Source organism: Convolutriloba macropyga, chromosome 6, assembly GCF_964194025.1.
Source record: "Convolutriloba macropyga chromosome 6, txConMacr16.3, whole genome shotgun sequence".
NCBI classification, from domain to species: Eukaryota; Metazoa; Xenacoelomorpha; order Acoela; family Convolutidae; genus Convolutriloba; species Convolutriloba macropyga.
Window position 1 is genome coordinate 14,081,659 of NC_134473.1, and position 21,860 is coordinate 14,103,518.

A 21,860-nucleotide genomic window follows, 5' to 3' on the forward strand; every position below is an offset into this window, starting at 1 on the left:
TTAATCTCTAAGTATGCAATTAAGGCTACACCACCTATTTAAAATTTGGCACACGCTAGTTGGTTTGTGGAGGACTCGTCTGTTGTTAGTAGCTTATGTTTATGAATGATGTCCTTTTCTTTGAGCACTGATTGCGAAATGATCATTAGACCGCAAGTTAAAATCTCAGCCCTAAATTTGAAATTTATGATTATCTGATCTAGGCTTGTGTCCGCAATCATTCAATCTTTTTCAAAACTTTTTCTCGCAACAGTGGTAATTAATTTCTAGCAATTGGTTAACGATTGCCGATTTAGATCATTTTCAATCACAACGAAAAGCCAAAACTAAACGCGCATTAGCGGAACTTTAAAAAACTTTTGTTCATCAAAAATTGAACAAATGGGCAATATTTAATTGAAGTAAAATGAGAACAGTAAATGCTTTCAGCTTTCATGAGATCATAAAAAATTTTTTAATCAAAGATTTACAGTTAAATTTTTAGAGCTTGAATTTAGAAATGAAGAATGAAAGACATTATCAAGAAAACGGGTAATAAGTGTCTCCTAAAAAAGTGATATTTTCACATGCCAAGAGGATATATATGATTTTCATCCTTACACTGAAACGGAAGGTAGGTGTTAGCCTTATAGTTTAACCTAAAATGCAAAATAGAGGAAAAAAGAATGCTTTTTTGCTCTTGATCTTTGAAGCATTCGTTCCATAAGCAACGATTATGACGTGTTTCAACATTCTTCCCCCCTTTTTTGATTAGAGGTTCTCAATTCTTTGAATCATACCCCTTTCTCAACTGGTTGAATTATTTTTTTGCTTCGTTTTCGTCCTTTATAGTTTTTTTCAAACTGTAGACTATTCTGACTATAAAATGCCACGAAGAAGACTCATCCTGAAAAAAAATTTTATCTGGTCTACTTTGATTTAATCTGGTATTAACTTTGCTCTGCTGCCGCTGAAAGGATGGTATCTTTATAACAGGACAAAGTTTTTTTCAAAGTAAGATGGATTGATTTTGAAGTTTTTCAGGACGACAAATTATGCCATCAAAAGGGCAATTTGATATTATTGTTTTTGCTTCAGTTTTTTCAGCGTATACCCCTCATTTAAATGATGATATCTGTATTGTCATTTTCTCTCTTTTGTTTCAAGATTTTCGTCTTTTATTTGTTTATTCTATTTTCGAACAGCTTCTTTGTTTCATTCAAAAAAGAAGAAGAAGAAGCAATTATTTATAAGAGGTTAAACTAGATGCTAATTTTTTTAATTCTCGGTTTAATCCCATTATCCTTGTATGAACAACTTAGATATGACAGCCTGAGGAGATATTACCCCCTCAATTTGTTTCCAATTCCCACATCACCCCCAAAGTAACTCAAGTTCAATACCCACTTAAATATCTCCCAATATGCCCTTGTTTCTCTCCCCACCGAAACACATTCATTCGTCTCTTTCTCTTGTTCCCTAATGGCTCGAGTATTGATTTTTGCCCAGACTTAATAGCAACCAATTCTATTCAAAAGTCTGCGGGCGAAAAGGGGGTAAAATGACAACAAGCAACCGAATGATAAGGGTTGAGGATAAAGTTAATTGAGCTTTAAAGCATCGCAGGCTTTCAGGGCTGACTATGTTGAAAACAGAGGTTGGGATAAGGAATGTGGGTTTTCAATATCTTTAATAGATGTGTTAAAACTTGAAATGGGCAAGGGAGATAGCTTTGACAAAGTGGCCAACGAAAGACTGCTGCACTTGACATGTTGAACATGTGATCAAGTCAGTTGTTCACGTTATGTCCCTTATCTTCAATGCTCGATCGATACAATTCACATTTATTTTCATCATCAGCTGAAAAATGAACTGTTCTCTAAGAAACACGACTGCATTTTTACAGTAATGAACTGAAATTGAGTACCGCATGTGATGGAACCTGGAATTGGGCGCATTGAACTTTTTCATTTAACAAAATAGAATTCGCAGTCGGGTCAATGAACATCATTAATTTCAGGGGATCTGTATTATGTATATAATATATATGTGTTCATTTATAAGAAGTTTTTTTATTGCGAATCCTTGTAACCTTTCAAACCTATTTTGCTGTATTATATCGAAATGCAGTTTTTAGTGACAAATGAGCTATCATAAACTGTCTGAAGAAAGTTGTATGTCTTAGAAGCTCTAGCTCACCATTATTTTTTTTAGAAACACAGTTTATTACCCATTTTAACTAGAACGGCATTTTTTTTAACTAGTCAGGCACCAAAAAGCATTTTTTGATGAAATTTGAACAAAGATTGAGTTGTAGTTGATGTGCGATACAATGAGGGATTGGAATTGCATAAACCTGGTTTCAAAAACCTACGATGTCTTAGCAAGTAAATGGATTGAATTTTTGTAGCTATTGCTTCAGATTGTTGTTTTAAAGAGCATCAACTATGCCGCTTGTTTGTGGTATCAAGATATCCAGTTGGTATGAAAAAAAAGTTTTCTTTCCAAAAAAGTAAATTATTCTAATTTTTTCGTTGATAGTCATCGTTTGTAACGGAAACATTTAATCTCGTATTTTGAATAGTTTTGTTAGCATCAATAAAGTTGATTCTTGTTTAATATGCACAAATTGAATCACATGCTTTGTTTTTTTTTTGTTTTTGTAAGCGAAACATTTTATATACAAACGAAATAATGAATAGCGTAGAAGTGTGCCTTACTGTACATCAGCATTGCTGGAGTCATGTCTTAAAGCAAAAAGTCAAAGATTTTGTCACTTTCCGTCCTCATTGAAGAGGAAGTAAAATAGAAATTCTAATGCGAAAGCAAAAAAAATGCATAGCTAAGAAATCCGTAGGAAGCGTTCTGGTCCAAACAATTTTTACTCGAAACCACTTTGAAGGTTTTTATAAGATGCCAAAATGATCAGATCATTTCAATTGTAATAGAGATTTCCCAAAACTGTTTCCAAGCACTTAAAATTTGCAATCATGGACAATTTTTTTCTGATAATTGAATACTTGTTTACTATGTTATACTCAATCAATGTGAGTTGGGTCAATTGTGTTGCGATTGGTATTATCCAAATAGAAAGTGGCAATTGCGTCGCGAATGGCGAATGTGTTATCTACTTTTTGTCGATTACGTGGCGATTAGGCAATCGCGTCGCGAATGGTTGATTTCTATTTAGTTAGTTCAATTAAGAAGCGTTTGACAAAGATTTAATTCAACTAAGCGATAGCGCTGAAATGGGAAGAGTGACAACTAGAGTTAAACAAAATGAAGAAATGAATTTGTTCAACATTTGATCAAACATCCGGGAAGTAAAATTAGATTTGTTTACAGTATGAAATCATTAGACAGCATGAACAGACATTACTTGCAAAGTGGGAGGAAGTTAATAAGAAGTTAGCAACAAAATGAACTAAATAGGCATTCGCCCTTCAAATGGAGCATTCAGACATACATAGATTAAAGTACGAGTGTAGATACAAGAAAGGTATCTATCACCGTACGACATTTCTCCCCTCTTGGAAAGAAAATAAATTATTAATTAAAATCAGAAAATAAATAAATATTCACCGGTTAGTAAGTAGTAAAATATTAAATAATAAGTAAAATATAAGTTTGAGAGAGGAAGTTTGTTTTAATAAAGTTTTTATTCGCTGTCACTTTGTCCAGCCGTTTCCGCTTGTAATACGGTCATCTCTCTCGGCTGATCTTGTCGGTCATCAATGCTCTGATACGAATCTCCTACAGTTTCTATGTCTTGATGGTCGACATATCCTTCGGTATTGCGAACCTTTTCAACTATTGTCTGGGTCTTCTTTTTCTTTAAAGTTCGTTTACTTCTTCTGACAGATGAAGTATCAGAGTCCGACGTATCGCTTATGGTTAAATTACGTTTTGAAGTTTTCTTCAAAATTGGTGTCGGATGTGTAGGTGTCGGTGATGTTGTTTGTGATGCAGATGGTCCTGCTACAGTCGAATCATCCATTTGCGGCGCAATTGGACTTATGTTGAGCACTTGTACTAAATCAGGTCTGTTTAGAAAAGCCGTGTCATACTTTGGATTCCTTTTCGGAATACGCATCTTTAGTGATCGTGCGATGTTGCTTGTTGTTGAAATACAAGAACGTCCAGAAGAAACTATACTTACATCGTCGGCTTGTCGTTTATTCCTCTTAATTTTCTTGTCCCCGGTGTTTTTTCGAATTAGTTCCTTTTTGTGAAGTTGAATTTTCTGCTCTAATGTTTTTTCTGTTATTTTCTGCGGGCGGCGATCTATGTATTCTATTAATTTTGTTTCGCGTTCGGCTCGCGTTCCAAATTTCGCGATGTCAGAATTCCGGACTCTAACTTCCTGTTTATATGGCTCCTTTATAACGCTCGTTGTCGGGCTTATTTTGCAGACGGTACTCCCTGGCGCTAGTACTTCGTAGAGACCGTCTAAATTCTTTTTCTGTCGTTGGCTTTCGTGTCGCTTTCTGGCCAATTTAACTTGAATACTTCTTTCGGAGCATGGCATCTCGCGGCAAATGGCTTCGGATTTAATGAGTCTTGTCTCTCCGTCCTTGCGTTTTTCTTGCTCCAATCTTGCGCGAGAACTTGCAGCGCAAATGACCTTTTCTATTTCGGTGTCGGAGCATAACGCAGTGTCGGCCCACTGTTCCTCCGTTAAGTACGAACGACCTGGGATTGTGTCCTCGTCTAAATAATAATTAATTATGGCATTATAGTTCAAATTTTTATTATTAGGTTTAGTAGTGATATTTGATATAGGTGTATTACATTTTCTGCCAAAATGTGCCTCAAATGGTGTAATATTTAATGTTTTTTGTTTTGATATTCTTAATCGTTGTATTATTGCTTTCAATGAATTTTCTAAATGAAATTTTTTATTTAATTGTGATTTCATGCAAGATAATTGTCGTTTAATTGTTTGAATAATACGTTCTACTAATCCGACTGCTCTATGGTCATTTGCTGGTGCATATATAGGTGTAATATTATTTTCAGCACAAAATGTCTCAAACTCTTTTCCTGTAAAACATTTAGCCTGATCTAATCTAATAGTTCTGGGTACTCCGTGTTGATATATATAATTATTTAAGAATTTAACTACATTTGGGCCTGATGCATTGTTTACTATTTCTGCCGTAGGGTATTTAGAGTATCTGTCTATACTTGTAATAAAATATTGTTCTATGCCTTTCTCATTTAAAATTGGTCCACCAAAATCTAGTTGTATTTCCTCATTCGGTTCACTACACTTAGGTAAAGTTGTCCATTTGCGGTGCGAAATCACTGGTTTAAGATTCTTACCGATTTCAGTGCATGCCTTGCATTCACTGGCTTTTGCCAATATATCCCTGTGGATATAAGGCCACCAGATATTCTGAGCCAACGATAACATTGCAAAACTGCCCGGATGAGTAGAGTGTATGTCCTCGAGTACAGCATCCTTAATAGCTTTGGGGATTGCTATCCTTTCGTCTAGACAGACGCATCCGTTTTTTACACTCAAGTCTCTCCAATATGAGTGGAGATACGGACTAATTTCCTGCAGTCTTTCAGCGTCGTCTCGTAATACACAGTCTCGTACCTCTTTTAGGATGGCATCCTTCCCCGTTAATATTGCGAGGAATTTTTTGCTGAACACTTTTTGAAGTGTTTCGTTAAACATCAGGTCATCTGTTTCATCGATCATGCTACCTGTCGGAGTTTCGGTACGGCTTGTGTTGTTTGATTCTTGGGTCGATGGGGTTGTATCAGAAAAGGTGACTCGTGCTTTTGCTGGTGTTGATTTTGAACGGACTGCTTTTGATTTTGACATAATTCTGAGGCTGTTTATAGTATTTTTTGATTTTAGAGGTTCGTTCTCTTTATTTACGAAGTAATTGTTCGAATGCTGAATTTGGGCAAAAAGCGACTTGTTTTTGGGTGTGTGGTATTTATACTCGAATTTGGGTATTTTCGCGCTTAATTTGGTGTTATTTGGTGGATTAGTTACTTTATTGCCATTAATGGGTTGAATTGGGACTAATTGTTCAGATTGTTCACATTCTTTACTGTCTGACATTTGCACCTCTTTTGCAGCGAATTTGCTAATGGAATGTGAATTATTGACTTTATGCTGATTTGGTACAAATTGTAATTTGCTAGTTTTAAGTGGCATTTGCGGCGCAAATGGATGATCAAAATGAGTGTTAACATTTGAATTTCTAAGTGTTAATTGCGATGCGAATGGAGGTTTCAACTGTGAAGTTGTTAATTGCGGTGCAAGTGGTAATTGAAATTTTGTCGAATTAATGTTTAACTGTGTGGTTAATCGCGGTGCGAATGGAGGTTTTATTTGTTGTGGTGGCATATTTGACTTTAATATGGTCTGAAATTTTTTAGTTGTTGTTTCTTTATTCACTATGAGATGTTTCATTGAATCACGAATTTTAGAAATTGTTGCTACAACAAAATGTTCGTCATAAGTAGATATCTTTTTAGCTCTAGCGAAGGGGTTTCTAGAAATGTAATCAACAAGTCCCATTTTTGCACCTGGCATATGTTCGATTGTGAAATTGTATGGTAACAGTCTATCTATCCAGCGGGACAAACGGCTGTTATATGATTTATTAGATCGATGTTCTTTGAGTATTGATAATAGAGCTCTGTGGTCTGTTACTACCGTGAAATTTTTTCCGTATAGATAATATTTAAAATAGTCAATTGACCACACTATCCCCAATAGTTCCAATTCGTTGACACTGTAGCGTTCTTCTGTTGTGTTGAGAAATCGTGACGCGAATGCAATTGGCTTCCAACCTTCTGGTGTATTTTGTTCTAAAGCTGCCCCCAATCCTGAGCGTGAAGCATCACATTTTACTCGAACGTCTAATTTGGGATTGTAATGACTATTTTCAGTACTATTTGCTATTTTTTCTTTAATTAGATTAAAGTGTTTTGTGTGTTCATCTGTCCAGACGAATTTTACTGATTTCTTTAGTAGTGGTCTGAGAGGGTGACATAATTGTGCTAGGTGTGGTATAAATTTACCGATATAGTGGACTGATCCTAGAAATGATCTAAGACGTTTTAATGTTGTTGGTGGTGGTATTGTGAGAATTGCAGCTGTTTTGCTTTCTAATGGTGATATACCTGTTTGTGTAAATTTGTAACCGAGCCATTCTATTTCTGATTTTGCAAAGTGACATTTTTGTAAATTAATTCTCAAATTATCGTCATCTAGCTTTTGAAGACATTTGAAAACTAAAGCTAAATGGTCTGCTTCAGTGCCTGTACTAACGATTATTATATCATCCAAGAAACAGTATGTGTTTTGCAAACCTACTAGAGTATAGTCCATGGCTTTTTGAAATTCCGCCGGCATATCTGTGAGACCATAGAAACCTGTTTTGAATCTATATGTACCAGTAGATTCACCACATATTATATTAAAATTACAGTGTTTTGCTGTTTCGTGATGTAATTTTAATTGACTATATGCGTATTTAAGGTCTAATGTGGTGAAATAGGCTTGTTGACTGTTGTGTGTACTTGTTAAGTGTTGTGAGATGGTATCAATTAACATTTCAATATTTGGCATTTGATATTTGTTTTTGTGTATTGCTTTATTTAGAACTTTTGAATCTAGTGCTAGCTTTATTGACTGGTCTTTTTTTACGGTTATTACGATTGGGGATATGAAGTTTTCATCCGAACAACTAGATAATTTTTCAATATGGCCTTCTGTCTGTAGTCTTTCTAATTCATCTGTAACTCGAGGTTGGAGATTTATCGGAACACGTCGGCCTTTTTGATGCTTTGCTGTAAACTTTTGATGAAACTTTGATTTTGCTACATGTGTCTTAGATAGACCAATTCTTGATACTAAATGTGGAAATCGCGTCGCAACTGTCTCTTTAATTTTACATGCAGAATTAGTGATGTTATTAACACATTTACCAGTTTCTGGTTGTTGTTGGACAACTGCAATCCTCAGTGGGCCAAACAGATCTCTTCCAATTATGTTTTTGTGGCCGTCATCTACCACTGTCAACATTGCTGATACATCTTTCCAATGGTTGTAGGTCACTGTAGTTTCCAAATGCCCGATGACTTTGATTGGTTCGTTGGAGAACGTTTTTAGGTTCCTTTTTTCTGACGAATCTGTCCATCTTGCAGATTTAGTTGATTGTAGGATTCTGTTTGCTAGACTTTTTGTTACAATACTCACAGCACTACCAGAGTCGATCATTGCCGATGTTTGTATTTCTCCAATCTGTACTTCCACATTCAGTGGCTCCAGTTGATGAACTGAATCTGAAGATATAGCTGCCACGTAGTCGTCTGAGTCACTTTCGTAGTTGGAGTCGTATACTTGTTGGTACAATTGTTGAAAGCTTGTTATATAGTTTACTGATTCCTCGTCATCGCTTTTTTCTGGTGATTGTTCAATTTGATTTACGTTTGCTTTTTGATTTTTCTGTGTTGAATTCTGCTGCTTCTTTGGTTTTCGACATTTTCGAGCAAAATGACCCAAAATACCGCAATTGTGGCATTTTTTTCCATACGCAGGACAAATCTGTTTGTGGTTGTGACTCCAGCGAAGACCACAATCGGTACAAACACTTGTATACTGATAGTTTGCAGGGACAGTTGGATAGCGTGTGAAGTCACGTTTTGCTGGAGGTGTATTCGCGTTGCGATTGCGAATATAGCTATTGTTGATGTAATTTACAGATGTATTACCTGTCATTAAGTTTTGGTTAATTTTCTGTTGATTTTGTGCTCCCATTTCCATTTGTATGGCAATTTCTAGTGCTTTTGGTGGTTCCACAGTTTCCTTCAACAACTCCTTTTGAGTTTCGTGATCAAGCATATTGAGTATGAAAGCATCACGAATTAGTGTTGTTTCTTCGCTTCCGAGGTTGCAATTTTCTGCCAGTTCTATGAGACGACCATAGAAACTCTCTACTGACTCTCCCTTTTGTTGTTTGCATGAATAAAATACGAAACGATCGTAGGTTATGTTACGAACCTTTGTGAATGACTCCTCCATTGCCTGCCACAAATCTTTTAGAGGTTGTTTCTCTACTTGAAAGTGTGGGTATTTGCTCTTGAAGATTCGACGCCCCTCTGTGCCAATGCTTAGATACAGCAGCGATATCGTCTTCTGCTCACAGAGTGTCCATGGTTTGTCTCCACAGAGAATTCCAATTTCATCAGCTTTCTTGCATCTGTTTTGCCAGTTCACTTTCAACTGCTGGTTTCGAACCTTACGATCTCTTTCTGCGGCCTGCGTATGGTTTTCTACTGGTTCTTCATATGTAGGTTCGGGTGGATAGTTCACTGATGCAGGAGGATCATCTAAGAGAGTGTCAAGTTGTATTCCTTCCTTGGCGAGAAGAGCAAGTTTCCAATTTTGTGTCCATTTGTCCCGCGTTAGAGTGGGCGTTGCTGTGGGTTTCTCCCAAAAGGCTTCTATGTGCAGTGGAGTTTTCTTTGAGTCCGCTGCTGACTGCGCCATGTTATACTCAATCAATGTGAGTTGGGTCAATTGTGTTGCGATTGGTATTATCCAAATAGAAAGTGGCAATTGCGTCGCGAATGGCGAATGTGTTATCTACTTTTTGTCGATTACGTGGCGATTAGGCAATCGCGTCGCGAATGGTTGATTTCTATTTAGTTAGTTCAATTGAGAAGCGTTTGACAAAGATTTAATTCAACTAAGCGATAGCGCTGAAAATGGGAAGAGTGACAACTAGAGTTAAACAAAATGAAGAAATGAATTTGTTCAACATTTGATCAAACATCCGGGAAGTAAAATTAGATTTGTTTACAGTATGAAATCATTAGACAGCATGAACAGACATTACTTGCAAAGTGGGAGGAAGTTAGTAAGAAGTTAGCAACAAAATGAACTAAATAGGCATTCGCCCTTCAAATGGAGCATTCAGACATACATAGATTAAAGTACGAGTGTAGATACAAGAAAGGTATCTATCACCGTACGACAAAACTGATGAAAAGGTTCAATTTTTACGGTGCTTAGGAGATTCAGCACCGGAGTCAATAATATGCACCTGGTGTATTAATCTACTAAATTGACTAGAATAAATTGAGCAGTACTATTTAAAAGAGAACGGAGTTTTGCTCGGTCTCTGATTGGTGGAGAGTATGGAGAATACATGTTCTAGATGTTGATCTGCTGCAGTATAGTTTGCAATTCTACAAGACTTTTTGCAGTCTTTCTATTTTTGGCTGTGTTTTGCTTTATGGCTTTGCCTGAATTAAGCATGTCACTTTTTTGAAGAAACTTTTAATTTTATATTATCATAGATCTGTAATTGTTGATCGATTTTTTTTAAACTTAATGTAAAAAGTGTTTTGGGCCTTTCTCAGTTTTATGCTCACTATAAAATTCATTACTTAAATCGTTTGTACCTCCAAACATTAGGATTTTTCCTTCTTTTAAACAAGAAGTGGGATATGAAGTTTCTCAACTCTGCGGTATAAATTTTCCAACTGTTTCATCGCCCTATCAGGTTGCAGGGGCACAGGCTCTGTAGTTTTTTCAAAAAGTCTGCCCAAAGTTAAACAAATATTGACTGCGTCATTAGGTTGTTATTTGTTTTCAACTTTTTGCTAGTGCAAGATCCTTGCATAACAATTCTAGCAGGGATGAAAGTGTACTTACTTCTTGTGGCATCATGTTTTCTATCATTTTTCGGATCTATATTTTGGAGTCTTTCAAATTATAAACCCCATGGAATTATAGCCCCCATAATGTTGTAAATACCATGATTGGTGGTGCTGGGGTATAGGTAATCTGATCACCAAGCTGGTGGTCTAAAATGGGAAAGACCCAATTTGTAACTGGGGGCGTAGAAACATTGGGGGCAGTGGGGGTGCATCTGATTGGAACCTTGGTGATAAAAGTTTGCATGGCATGTTATCCTAATCTCTTCTCTATTGGTCATTCAGAATCTCCGAGTGATATCGGACATTATCTTATGTCTCAAATTATGGAAAAATTTGGGAAAAACTTTGATTTCTCCAATATTTTCCCCTTATTTCAGCAACGGAAGGAAATGGCGAAATGTGACAGTTCGAACAAAAGATGGTGTTAAACAAGATGCCCTTGTGACTCAACTGCAGCCATACAGCAGATACAAGGCACGAGTAATAGCCACCAATGTCATGGGAGAATCAATGCCATCTAAAGAGACAAAATACGTCACAACATCCTGTGAAGGTAAATAATTCGGAGTTGTTAGCATGAACCGATTTTTTGTATTGCTAAGTATGTGTGACAAACTAATATTTGATTTCGAACTGGTAATAGTTTTCATTACCTGATCTATGCTGCCCCCCCCCCCCCCCCCCCCCCTGTAAACTTTACGCCCTCCGAGCACGTTCTATTTTTACTTAGTAATGTGCTATATTGTAATCGGAGTTGTAAAAACACTTGGGGACAGAATAGATCCGCATAACATAGTGAAAAGCTGAACAATCCATTACAACTTATATATACCATCAAAAAGTAGTAAAATATCAAATATTCAGGTTTGTGATTGTGATCTACCACAGTGGGGGGGGGGGGATTTGGAAACCGTACCAATAATTCATTTTTTTAGACAAATGTTCTTCTCAAGTTTACGTTGTTACAAAAAAATTGTCTTCTTAGATGTTTTGATGTTATTGTAATTGAACAGTCAAGTGAATCATGTTTGAACAAATTAATGGAGCTGAAAGCCACTTCGTAGGCGCCCGTCGTTTTTAGTGGAAAGATAATAAAATGAAATTGCGCTTTTCATATGTTGTTGACATCGCAAGACTGAACTTAAAAGTGATTAGGTGTTTTCGTTTCTGCTTTCATGTTGTTCTAATGTCCTTCATTGATTGTCTCAACTACAGGTAATTTAGACTGTGGGATTGAGTTCATTTAAGATTGGTATTTCAGCATCGTTGATTTTGCTTTTGCAGGCAACTGTTGTTGTCACGCCTCTAAACTAAAATTTGTATTATATGCTTTGATATTAATGGCGATCTTTAAATAGAACGTTGAAAGCATACAGCAGTCGGAAATCTGAAAAAGGCTAATAATGACATGGTTGGAAAATCTAATACAAAAATTCTAACAGCCCGATTATTACTTTTTTATTACGCCTTTCTGTTTAGGGTCTCAGTGGTTCTTATGGTACAAATTGGTACAAATAAAACCTTGACTGGGAAGATTCTAAAACGACAAAAAATCAAAAGCGCTTCTATTTGTGCATGCTTGAAACAACCTAAAATTTTGTCGTCAAAGGTTATAAACACGAGACCCGAGGTAAAAACATTGAAGAGAAACAAAGTGATCAAAACTCACCTGTTACCATTGATTTGTCTACATTTACGAATTATTGTTAAAACCGGGATTTTACTAGAAAATTGAAATGAAATAATTCGGAGTCTTTATCATTAAGTTCATCGGTGATTTGCTTATATCATAGGGCAGCAGTTGTCGAGATACAGGCACCTGTATTTGGTCTAATAAATAGCGCCAAACCAGCGAAAAACCGTAATTCATATTTTTTAAAAATGTTTTGATGTTTCTTATTCCATAAAGCCATTTCTAGGATATTTAAAACGTAATAGAAAAACTGATCTACATTCTAACATTAGAGCGAAACAATGTTCTGCCCTTCGTTTTTAAAGAACATTTTTCCGCAAATTTTTGTTAATTGGTCTCAAACAAAGTTTGTAGCAATTACCTTAGTCCTGTAGTCTTTTTATGGCAATTTTTTGCGTGACCGATTTATCGTCTGACCCATTTAACCTTTAGTCCTCAAAATTGGGATGACAGTTAGCGCTCAGAGGGCAATAAGTGGCCGAGCAGCTGTCTTAGAGCCTTATGCCTTACTAGTCTCTAAGTATGCGAGTCACTAAAACTGTTTTGAGGAGACAGTGTCAAGTTTTGAAGGGCTCCGATCACCTCGAAAAACCCCGTCTAACCTCTTCCAATCTGGCGATTTGGACATACCCTCTCGACAAGTTCTCCCGCAATCCTATACCCGTATTTTTTTTGAATTTTTTCTCTTCACTATGGATGAGCTCTCCAATTTTCATTTTTTCAATTATATGTTTTTGCACGCTCCTCTAATATGTCTAAGAAGCGTTTGAAAAACATCACCAATTAATCCTAAAGGCAAGTTTAGTTTTCTTCGTTGTTTCGATGTCGAACACTGTCTATTAAAACGTCAGCGATTTTAAATTTTTTTGTTTATGAGTAACGCTTAGACTCAAAATTAAGTTATTCTGGAGTTTGTCGATCGCCTCATTTATTGAACAGAGTAAAAGCAATAAGTTCCATTTAAATGAAAAGAGCGCAGTTTAGCTACTCGCCTCCTCATATTGCTCCAAGTAATTGATCCTATTTTATTCATGCCAAAGTTACGTTTTTCTTGTAGAATTCTTGTGTTAAAGGCACAAGTCCAGAAGAAGGCAAAAAGCAAAAATCTGCAAATTTCAGAAATTATTTAAAAAGTACTTTTACCTTTTTAATGTGATTTTATGCTGTTTTTACTTAATTGCTCTCAAGCAAAGTTTGTAAAAATTTTTAAACTCCTGATGGTCTTTTTTGTACTATCAAATACTGTTTTTACCGTTTTTTGCCCGACCCATCACTTTTGTGGTAATTCTTCTCGAGAAACAGGATAAAGTGGCAAAATCTGAGCGCAGAAAGTAATTGAGTTCTTTTACAAGAGCCTTCATAGTCTCTATAAGTGTACAATTCGCTGAAAGTGCTGAGTAGACATAAATTCAGGATGGGAAGAGAAACACTTGCCAATTTTGAAGTCCAGAATAGATCTTAAACGCGTTTAATGGTTAGTTTTAGCAAAGATAATCAGATGCTACTGTCTTTTCTTGAGACCAAATTCACTATCAAAAGACCCCCAAAAAACTAAATTAGGTAACAGATGATGATTCAAAAAACAATTCTTTAATATGTTCCATAGTTTCTTTCATTAATTTCCTTTAAGTTCAAGGCGTTTTAACTTTTTCTTTAAGTTTTCAGAACCTAAAATTCCAACCCCATGAGGATGATGAAATGTTTCTTAGCAATTCTTAGCAATGTGGCTACGAAACATTTTGCTTTCTTTTTGGGGTTGGAGTTTTATTCTCTGAACACTTTTAGAAAACAATAAAACGCCCTGAATTCAAAGGAAATAATTCAGAAGATTATGGAACATAATAAAGAATTATAATTTTAATCACAATTTATTACCTTATTTAGTTTTTTGAAGGTCTTTTTATAGTGAATTTGGTCTCACGAAAAGAATGTCTGAAGTGGACATTTGAGCCCATGCTATTTCGTATCGCATTGACTGGTTGTATTGCTGATTTTTTTCAGCTCCCTCTGGTGCTCCTTCGATCTTGACCTTTGACACAAGTGGGAAGAGGAGTGATGGTCTGAATGTGACATGGCTATTGCCTCCCAAACACACTCGAAATTGTCACGTCGAGAACTTCAAGATAGAGTTCAACGTCAAAGGTACGACTTTTTTATTCCGACTTCGCGTTTATTCAACGACCTCCGATTTGACTTTTTAGAGCTTAGCTTTCAGCTTTTTGCAAGCTTTTTGCACGTTTTCCGAGGCTGAATGGTTTCCAGATTAAATTTCTGTTTGAAAACTGAGCATTTAGATGCATTTTTTGATAAGCATAACTTTGTGCTATGAAAAGTTTGCGTAATTCGCGGGAAAACTAAAAAATTTTCATAAATTTTCAGCTGTTTTTTTCATAAATTTCTTTAAAGCTGTTTCATTAAAAATGCGAAACCAATTGTTCCTTTACAGCACTTTCTGATATTTAATTGTAAGCTACAAAAATGAGCAATTTTTCTCGCGTAGACTAAATAAAACAAAAAACGAATAGCCAACGTCAACGACAAATTAGAATTAAGAGCGGTTTATCAGTTCTGTCTGCCTATAACAATAAAAAGTTGGATTTTTCCTGCATTTCGCTCAATAAATTGATCAATTTTGTGCATAATGATTCAGGTTCCTCTGAGCTGCACTCTAAATTGACAATGATGCAAATGTACCAGCATGAGCCCCTGGAACAGCAGAGGACACAGTTGACTGGATTGGAGCCAGCTACTGATTATGAGATCCGAGTGGCCATTGCCAGTAGCAAAGGTGTGGGACCCTACTCGCCTACATTCTACGCCAAAACACTTGAAGGAGGTACGACACGTTGAATTTTATTCCTTAAAGGAAATGTTCGCTTTATCTTTACCAAAAAAGCTAACTATTCTCAGGAACAATTTGTTTTTTAGTTCTCACACGCTTTAATTCAAAGCAAAAAATCTCTCAAAAGCTCTGAGTACTGAGTACAAGCAGTGAGGTAATGTTAGTCACCTCATATTATAATATAATCCGTGTTTTGGCCCAGATTGAGCTGTTGCTTTTTTCTTTTGTATTAAAAAAATACTAAAGTTTATCTAGCAATTGATCTTCCAGCAAAATCCTGCAAAATCTTAAATGCTTCCAAAATGCTTCGTTGTAGTTCCGATGGCACCGAGTGAAGTGATGATCAGTGATGTCACCAGTCACTCTTTGACAGTGTCGTGGAGTCGACCTCTACAGACGGGAGGCACTCTTTTAGGATATAAGCTGAGACTCTCCACTGCCAACAACCTCTCAGATCCTATCTTGTTGGGACCGAGGGACAGGGTACATGTTCTCAGAAACCTGAGTGAGTTTCAGATCACATCATCTGTTCAATGAACTGTACTTGACTCAAATTGATTGTAAAAAAAAACGATCGATGATCTATAAAAAGAAATCTTGATTGACTTTAACTAAAATCTTCACTTCACCATGTTGATTGGACGTTGAATTGGCCTCCCATATTGAATTTTTCTGTTGTTTCCTCAATTTGACCTCAGAATTGAGGCAAAATTAAATAGATGATTTTTAGAGTTTTCGGGTGCCTAACCTGAACCTGTTTTTCAATGGCGGATGGTTTGACTGGTTTCAGGACCGATAACGGACTACACTGTGTCAATCCGGGCATTTACCCAGAAGGGTGATGGGGAGTGGTCCAGTCCCGTGTCACGAAGTACAGATGTGGGCACACCCTTCCCCCCTCGCAACGTCACTGTCTCCATATCTCCTCACTCATTCAAAGCACTCACTGTTCGATGGGAGAAACCTGTTCAGACTTACGGACACATCGAGGTTAAGTACCCTTACATTTATATGATTAATGTTAATATTTAACCATTTTTTAAACAAATAATTATACAACAATTAGATTTGTAATTATTTGAATTAATTTTGCAAATATTTTGTTAGAAAATAAGTTGGAACTAGTTGTTTGCAAATACTATTATTAAATTTGCAGAACTGCGATGAGTTTTTTTTTAGTAACATCAGAAATGTAAATATTAAAATCATCGAGTTAAACTAAACCAGGACCAGGAATTCATAAAGTGCATTCCTAAAGGCGAGAACTCGCTTCATAAAGAGTTTTCTAAAAGACCAAAAAAGGACCGAGGTGAGTCTGGATGGCTACCCGTACCCAGAAAACGGAGATTTAAAGCGATTATATTGAAGTTTCGTAACTTAAAACGTAATCAATAAAACGGATTAAAGAATGCGCTTTTAGACAATTTTATGTATTATAATCGATTAAAATCGATTATTTGGCTACCGTTAAAAGCTATTAAAATCCAATAAAATCGATTAACTGTTGATTCAAAAATTCAACCCTAAGTCCACCATTATGCATTAAAATCCGTTTGTAATCAAAATTTTGCATGCTGATTTGCAATTTAAAACGGGCAAAAAGAATTTTGGTAAAAAAAGTGTTATTGAAGATACAAATAGAATTTGAAATTACATTAAAATTTTTCAATTTGAAAGTTTTCAGTTACTGATTCTAACTTCAAATCCACTCTGATCCACAAGCTAATTGTTCAGCCTCCAATCTCTTGACTGGAAATTAGATGCACCATCCTGATTCCAACTAAAATGGCTAAAAATAAAGACCTGTTGACAAGAATAACTTTTTTTCCAGCGAAATCTTAATTTTTTTGAATAATATAAAAAATATTACGAAATGGATCTATTTATCTTTAATTGATGATCACAGGTGAGGACTTTCAAAAAGGGTTCATCCAGCTGAAACACTAAGGAAATATGAAAATTCCATTTTTTAAAAAAAAAATCTTGCAAAAAAATTTAAAATTCTTACCTTTTTGAGAACACAGAAGATTGAAAGAATGATTGTTGCCCAGAACCGTTTTTCATCATAGCAACTCTCAACTTAGGAAAAGGACAAAGTTTGCTAAGATTCAATTTCCTTGAACAATAAGTTTTAGAAGTTCGTAAATCGAGAAAAAAGTGCTTCAAAAAACAAAACAAAATAAAATTCTCAATTTGAGATTTGAAGCGTTCAAAACGAGTGGCATTCTAAAGATTTCCGTATTGAAAATAGCGGAAATCTTAAGATTTCCGTATTGAAAATCACAGAATTCTTAATTTAAGATTTGAAGCGTTCGAAAAAGGGTGGCATTCTTAAGATTTCCGTATTGAAAATCGCGGAATTCTTAAAATTTTTGTATTGAAAATCATGGAATGAGACATCATTTTTGAGACATCACGTTTGACATCACGTTTTTTAATTTGAGATTTCCGTATTGAAAATAGGGGTATTGAAAAAACTATACCAAGATTAGCATATAACTTTGTGCAAGAGGGTACGCACCCTTTAAACTATATCTTTTTCCAGACAAAGTTTTTACTGTGATTGGAATACTGAAGGTAGTAGAATCAACCAACCTTAAGACAGGAGGTGGTCGAATTAGCTGGTGGACGTAGTTGGAATAGAAGTAAGCAGATTGTCCTGAAAGTAAAAATGAGTAAGTTACAATTTATAGAATTTCACAAGCGAATATAATTAGGTTGATAATAGCAAAATCGGCAAATTTCCAAAGGAGACCCGTTCAAAGGATAGTCGTCGTGACTCTAAAACAATCTTTTTTAAATAACATGATTTTATTCGCTGTAATATAAATGCTTTAAAAACAAATTATCTTCAAATTTCTCCTTCCAAAACTGATATCGCATTGTGAAATCTCTTTGTTACTATCTTTGTTTCAAGATGTTTTCTGTGAGAAAATGAGCAATCGATTTTGTTATAAAATATGCCAATTTTTCATTGAAAAAACATATCTGTTCCTGGTTTGAAGTTAGAATTTTTTCTTTTCTACCATTAGCCTTTGTTTGCAAATGTTGGGCTCAAAGATTTAGCTTGCACTGTATTTTTTTGTTCAGTAGCTAGTAATCTCGGGTAATATTTAATGTGAAGTGATTTTGAGAACTCTGATAGCACAAAAAGGAGCTTCCGCCTCCCAATCCAAATATCTACCTTAGCCAACCTACCCCAACCCACATACATACCCCCATTTACCTACTATGCACCCCAGTTACCTAAAACACTTTCCAAACACAATTTTATCCCCAGCAGTACCGCAACCTACCCATCCCCACCTACCATATCAACAAACCATCCACCCAAAAACCAACCCTATCCACTTCCCTCTCGAAAAAACGTAAATTTTTTCATCTTTGCATTTATCAAATCGGTTTCTTAGTTTTCTTAGGCAATTAACTTTTGGTTTTCTATTTTTATTTGATATTTCCGATTTGAGGTAATTTTTACCACTGATGTTTTCTAATACGTTTTCTGCACTATGAACGTTGTTGCATCAGACCATATATCATTTGGATAAACAGATATAGTCGAAAGTGCACTAATTGGCTGAGTAGCTGTATTAGAGCTTTACCGGTCTTTTAGTGTGCTATTCACCAAAGCTGCTCAGAAGACAGAATACTATAATGTGAGGCACAGCCTTTTTGCTGTTTAGCCCCCTCCCCCTCCCACGCATGTGACCCTCAACATCGAACGATCGATTCCTCTTTAGACGCTCCATTCCGTTCACCTTACAGCTCCAAACCCTTTGTTAAGTCACCCCTCCCTTATGGCAAGCCTGTTTTTACTCCTTCTTCTCCTCTCACCTAAACTTAATAAAAACCCCTTTTAGCTATAGCTGTTTACGAAAGCAAAAACTAGTCAGTTGCTTCAGAGCAATTCGGCCGACGTTAGAGGGTTGTGTTATTATGTTCGGTTTTGATAGATACATATCAAATACTGAGGGCAACTAGGCTTGACCGTGGCTCGTGAGGTATGCCCGGAAATGATAATCTCATGTCAATTCGCAATACTACGGCAACGTACAAAAATGTTGTAAATACCAATTTCTGTAGTTTGACTTCCGAAAAGCGATATATAATGAAACGCTTATTTCATAGACGTCATTTTTAATTACTTTTTTGGTACTGGCTTTTACTTTTCTCAACACTCAAAAATTACAAAACTTAGTACGGCGCCGTTTAAGGCCGTATTAAGTTTTGTAAGATTTCAAAGGTATTGCTTTCAAACGTTAAATTGTTCTGAAAATTAGTTTTCCGTTGACGGAAGGCGTATGATTGCTTTTCAAACTAAAAAACAAAACAAAAATAGCAGTATTTGCAGAGGCCAAAGAAACTAGAACGTTCTTTTATACGCGCTTGTTCTCTGTTTATTGAACTCTAAAACCGATGAATTATAACATAAAACGATCATCAGCACCTTTATGAATGAGCAATTTGATTGCGTTGAGTCCTTCCAGCGGTTTCGAATCACACTTTTTCAGATCCTCATATCCAATTATGATTGACTTTTAAAAAAAAAATTCATATGAGTTCTTACTAAGTTTTCTTTAAAACAATCCTAAAAATTAAGCAAAGACCTGATGTGTTAAAAAGCTTGGTTTACTGGATAATTATGGTTCCCATGAATGGTTCTAATGCAAAAACAATTTTTGGTTTAGATTGTATAGAAAAAAAGTTCGTCTCTTAGATGAGGTTTTTTGCTCATTTGAAAATTTTATTTTAAAACATCTTTTTTTTTGCAATCGGCTCTTAGAGTTGTCAAAAGCTTACGAAAAGCAACGTAGGAGTCCCACTTTTTGTGTCCGTCCAAGTGCAAACGAATTTTTTGGTTCAGCTTGTATAGAAAAAAAGTTCGTCTCTTAATCGAGGTTTTTCGCTTATTTGGAAATTTTTTTTAAAACATCTTTTTTTCCAATCGGGTCTTAGAGTTGTTGAAAGCTAACGAAAAGCAACGTAGGCGTCCCATTTTTTGTGTAGATCTAAGTGCAAAACGATTTTTTAGTTTAGCTTGTTCTGAAAGTTGTCTGTTTTGGAGAGAGCTTTTCGAGCCTATTTTTTTACCTAGTGCTCTGCTCAATTCTCCTATAGCTTTTGTTTGTAACTCCGCCGTAGCCGGTCCCCAGCCCGGATGAGAAAGGAGGAGGGTGTCACACCCAGAACATACGGGAAAATTCTCAAAAGTCGGTTTTTCAACGTGACTGGAGCCTTTTCCGACAATTTTCCATGTTTTATTTCATTTTAGAATTTTCTGTTTAGGAGAGAGCTTTTAGAGCCTAGTTTTTTTAAATCTTGTGCTCTGCTCAATTATCCTATAGCTTTAGTTTGTAACACCGCCGTACCCGGTCCCCAGCCCGGATGAGAAAGGAAGAGGGAAACAAGCCCAGAACATACTGGAAAAGTCTCAAAAGTCAGAAACACACCCAGAACATACATTCATAGTCCGTTCTAGGTCTAGTTTTCTGTTTAGTCAATGAAAATTTTTTCAATTCTACGTCAGTACTTGTCCTGCTATGTTTTTTTTTATTTTGTTGTCAAGATTTTGTTACGACCATATAACATCACAACCACTTCAAATCTGCTTTTTGTTCATTCGTTCATGCAATTTCAACTGAAGTGCGTGCGTGACGTCATTTTTCGCTCTTAGTGGAGCAAGTTTTTTTTTGTTCATTTGCGTGAATATTTTTTTGGTCACACTTGACTTACCTCACTCTCAAAAATGACTTCCTCACTTTGAAATTAATTTTTATTTACTTTAATTGAAAGAGATAAGGTCAATTGAATGTGTTTCACTCTAAACGAAGGTTATTTGAGAGCAATTAATGGAGGCAGCAAAACTTATACAGATTTTAAATCAAAATATAACATATCATCCTTCAATGAAAAGAGGAATTTTTTGGTGTCTTTTTTACTGATTTTTTGAGACTGCAGATCTATGGCATGTGGGGTGGCTCCCAGGAATTGACCCCACTCAACACCCTTCCCCCCGTCGCCTGAAACTAATGGAAACGTTCAGTGGCTTGGGTTCCTCTCCAACTTTAATACTTCTACCGTTTTTGCCGCACTGCATTTTGTCCCCCTGACATAATGATGAGAAGCTCCCTAAGTTTAAACTACCGACTATCAAAATCAATCCCTGACCAATCGTTTGAGAGCAAATGTACCACGTTGAACACCACGGACAACTTATTAATAGCCGCACAGCGATAGTTGGGGCTATAATTGGCCTTCTCTTGGTTTTTTACAATTCAATTAAATTGAATAGTATTGGGGCACTGTCTTTTTTTAAGAGCTTATCACACATTTTCATGATTTTTTTAATGTCAAATTAGAGTATTGATTTTGGTCACACCGAAACAGCAAGTAGAGAGAAAAAGCGAGTGGTTTTGCGGCGTGAAAGTTTTTCGCTCTAATTTTAAATTAGAGTGAGAAAACGGTATTTGAACAACAATTCGCTTTATCGCTAGTGGTTTTTTTTCACATGCGGCAGTTTGACTTTGATTTTTGCTGTTTTTTTTGAATTGAATTTTTTCTAAATGGTTTTCCCAATCCTTGCATAGTCCGTTTTAGGTCTAGTTTTCTGTTTATTCAATGAAAACTCTTTGAATTGTACTTCAGGTC

The 21,860-nt window shown here is 35.9% G+C and overlaps 1 protein-coding gene across 1 annotated transcript in view; it reads left to right on the plus strand.

Annotated features, from left to right (window-relative positions):
• Positions 1–9,836: 9,836 nt before the first annotated feature.
• LOC142341238 (putative receptor-type tyrosine-protein phosphatase mosPTP-1) overlaps positions 9,837–21,860 on the plus strand; it is a 54,740-nt gene continuing 42,716 nt past the window's right edge. The window contains exons 1-6 of the mRNA XM_075392158.1: positions 9,837–9,868; positions 11,055–11,230; positions 14,372–14,512; positions 15,021–15,206; positions 15,529–15,717; positions 16,003–16,202. Of these exons, the coding sequence (XP_075248273.1) occupies positions 9,837–9,868; positions 11,055–11,230; positions 14,372–14,512; positions 15,021–15,206; positions 15,529–15,717; positions 16,003–16,202 (924 nt within the window). The remainder of the gene's footprint in view (positions 9,869–11,054; positions 11,231–14,371; positions 14,513–15,020; positions 15,207–15,528; positions 15,718–16,002; positions 16,203–21,860) is intronic.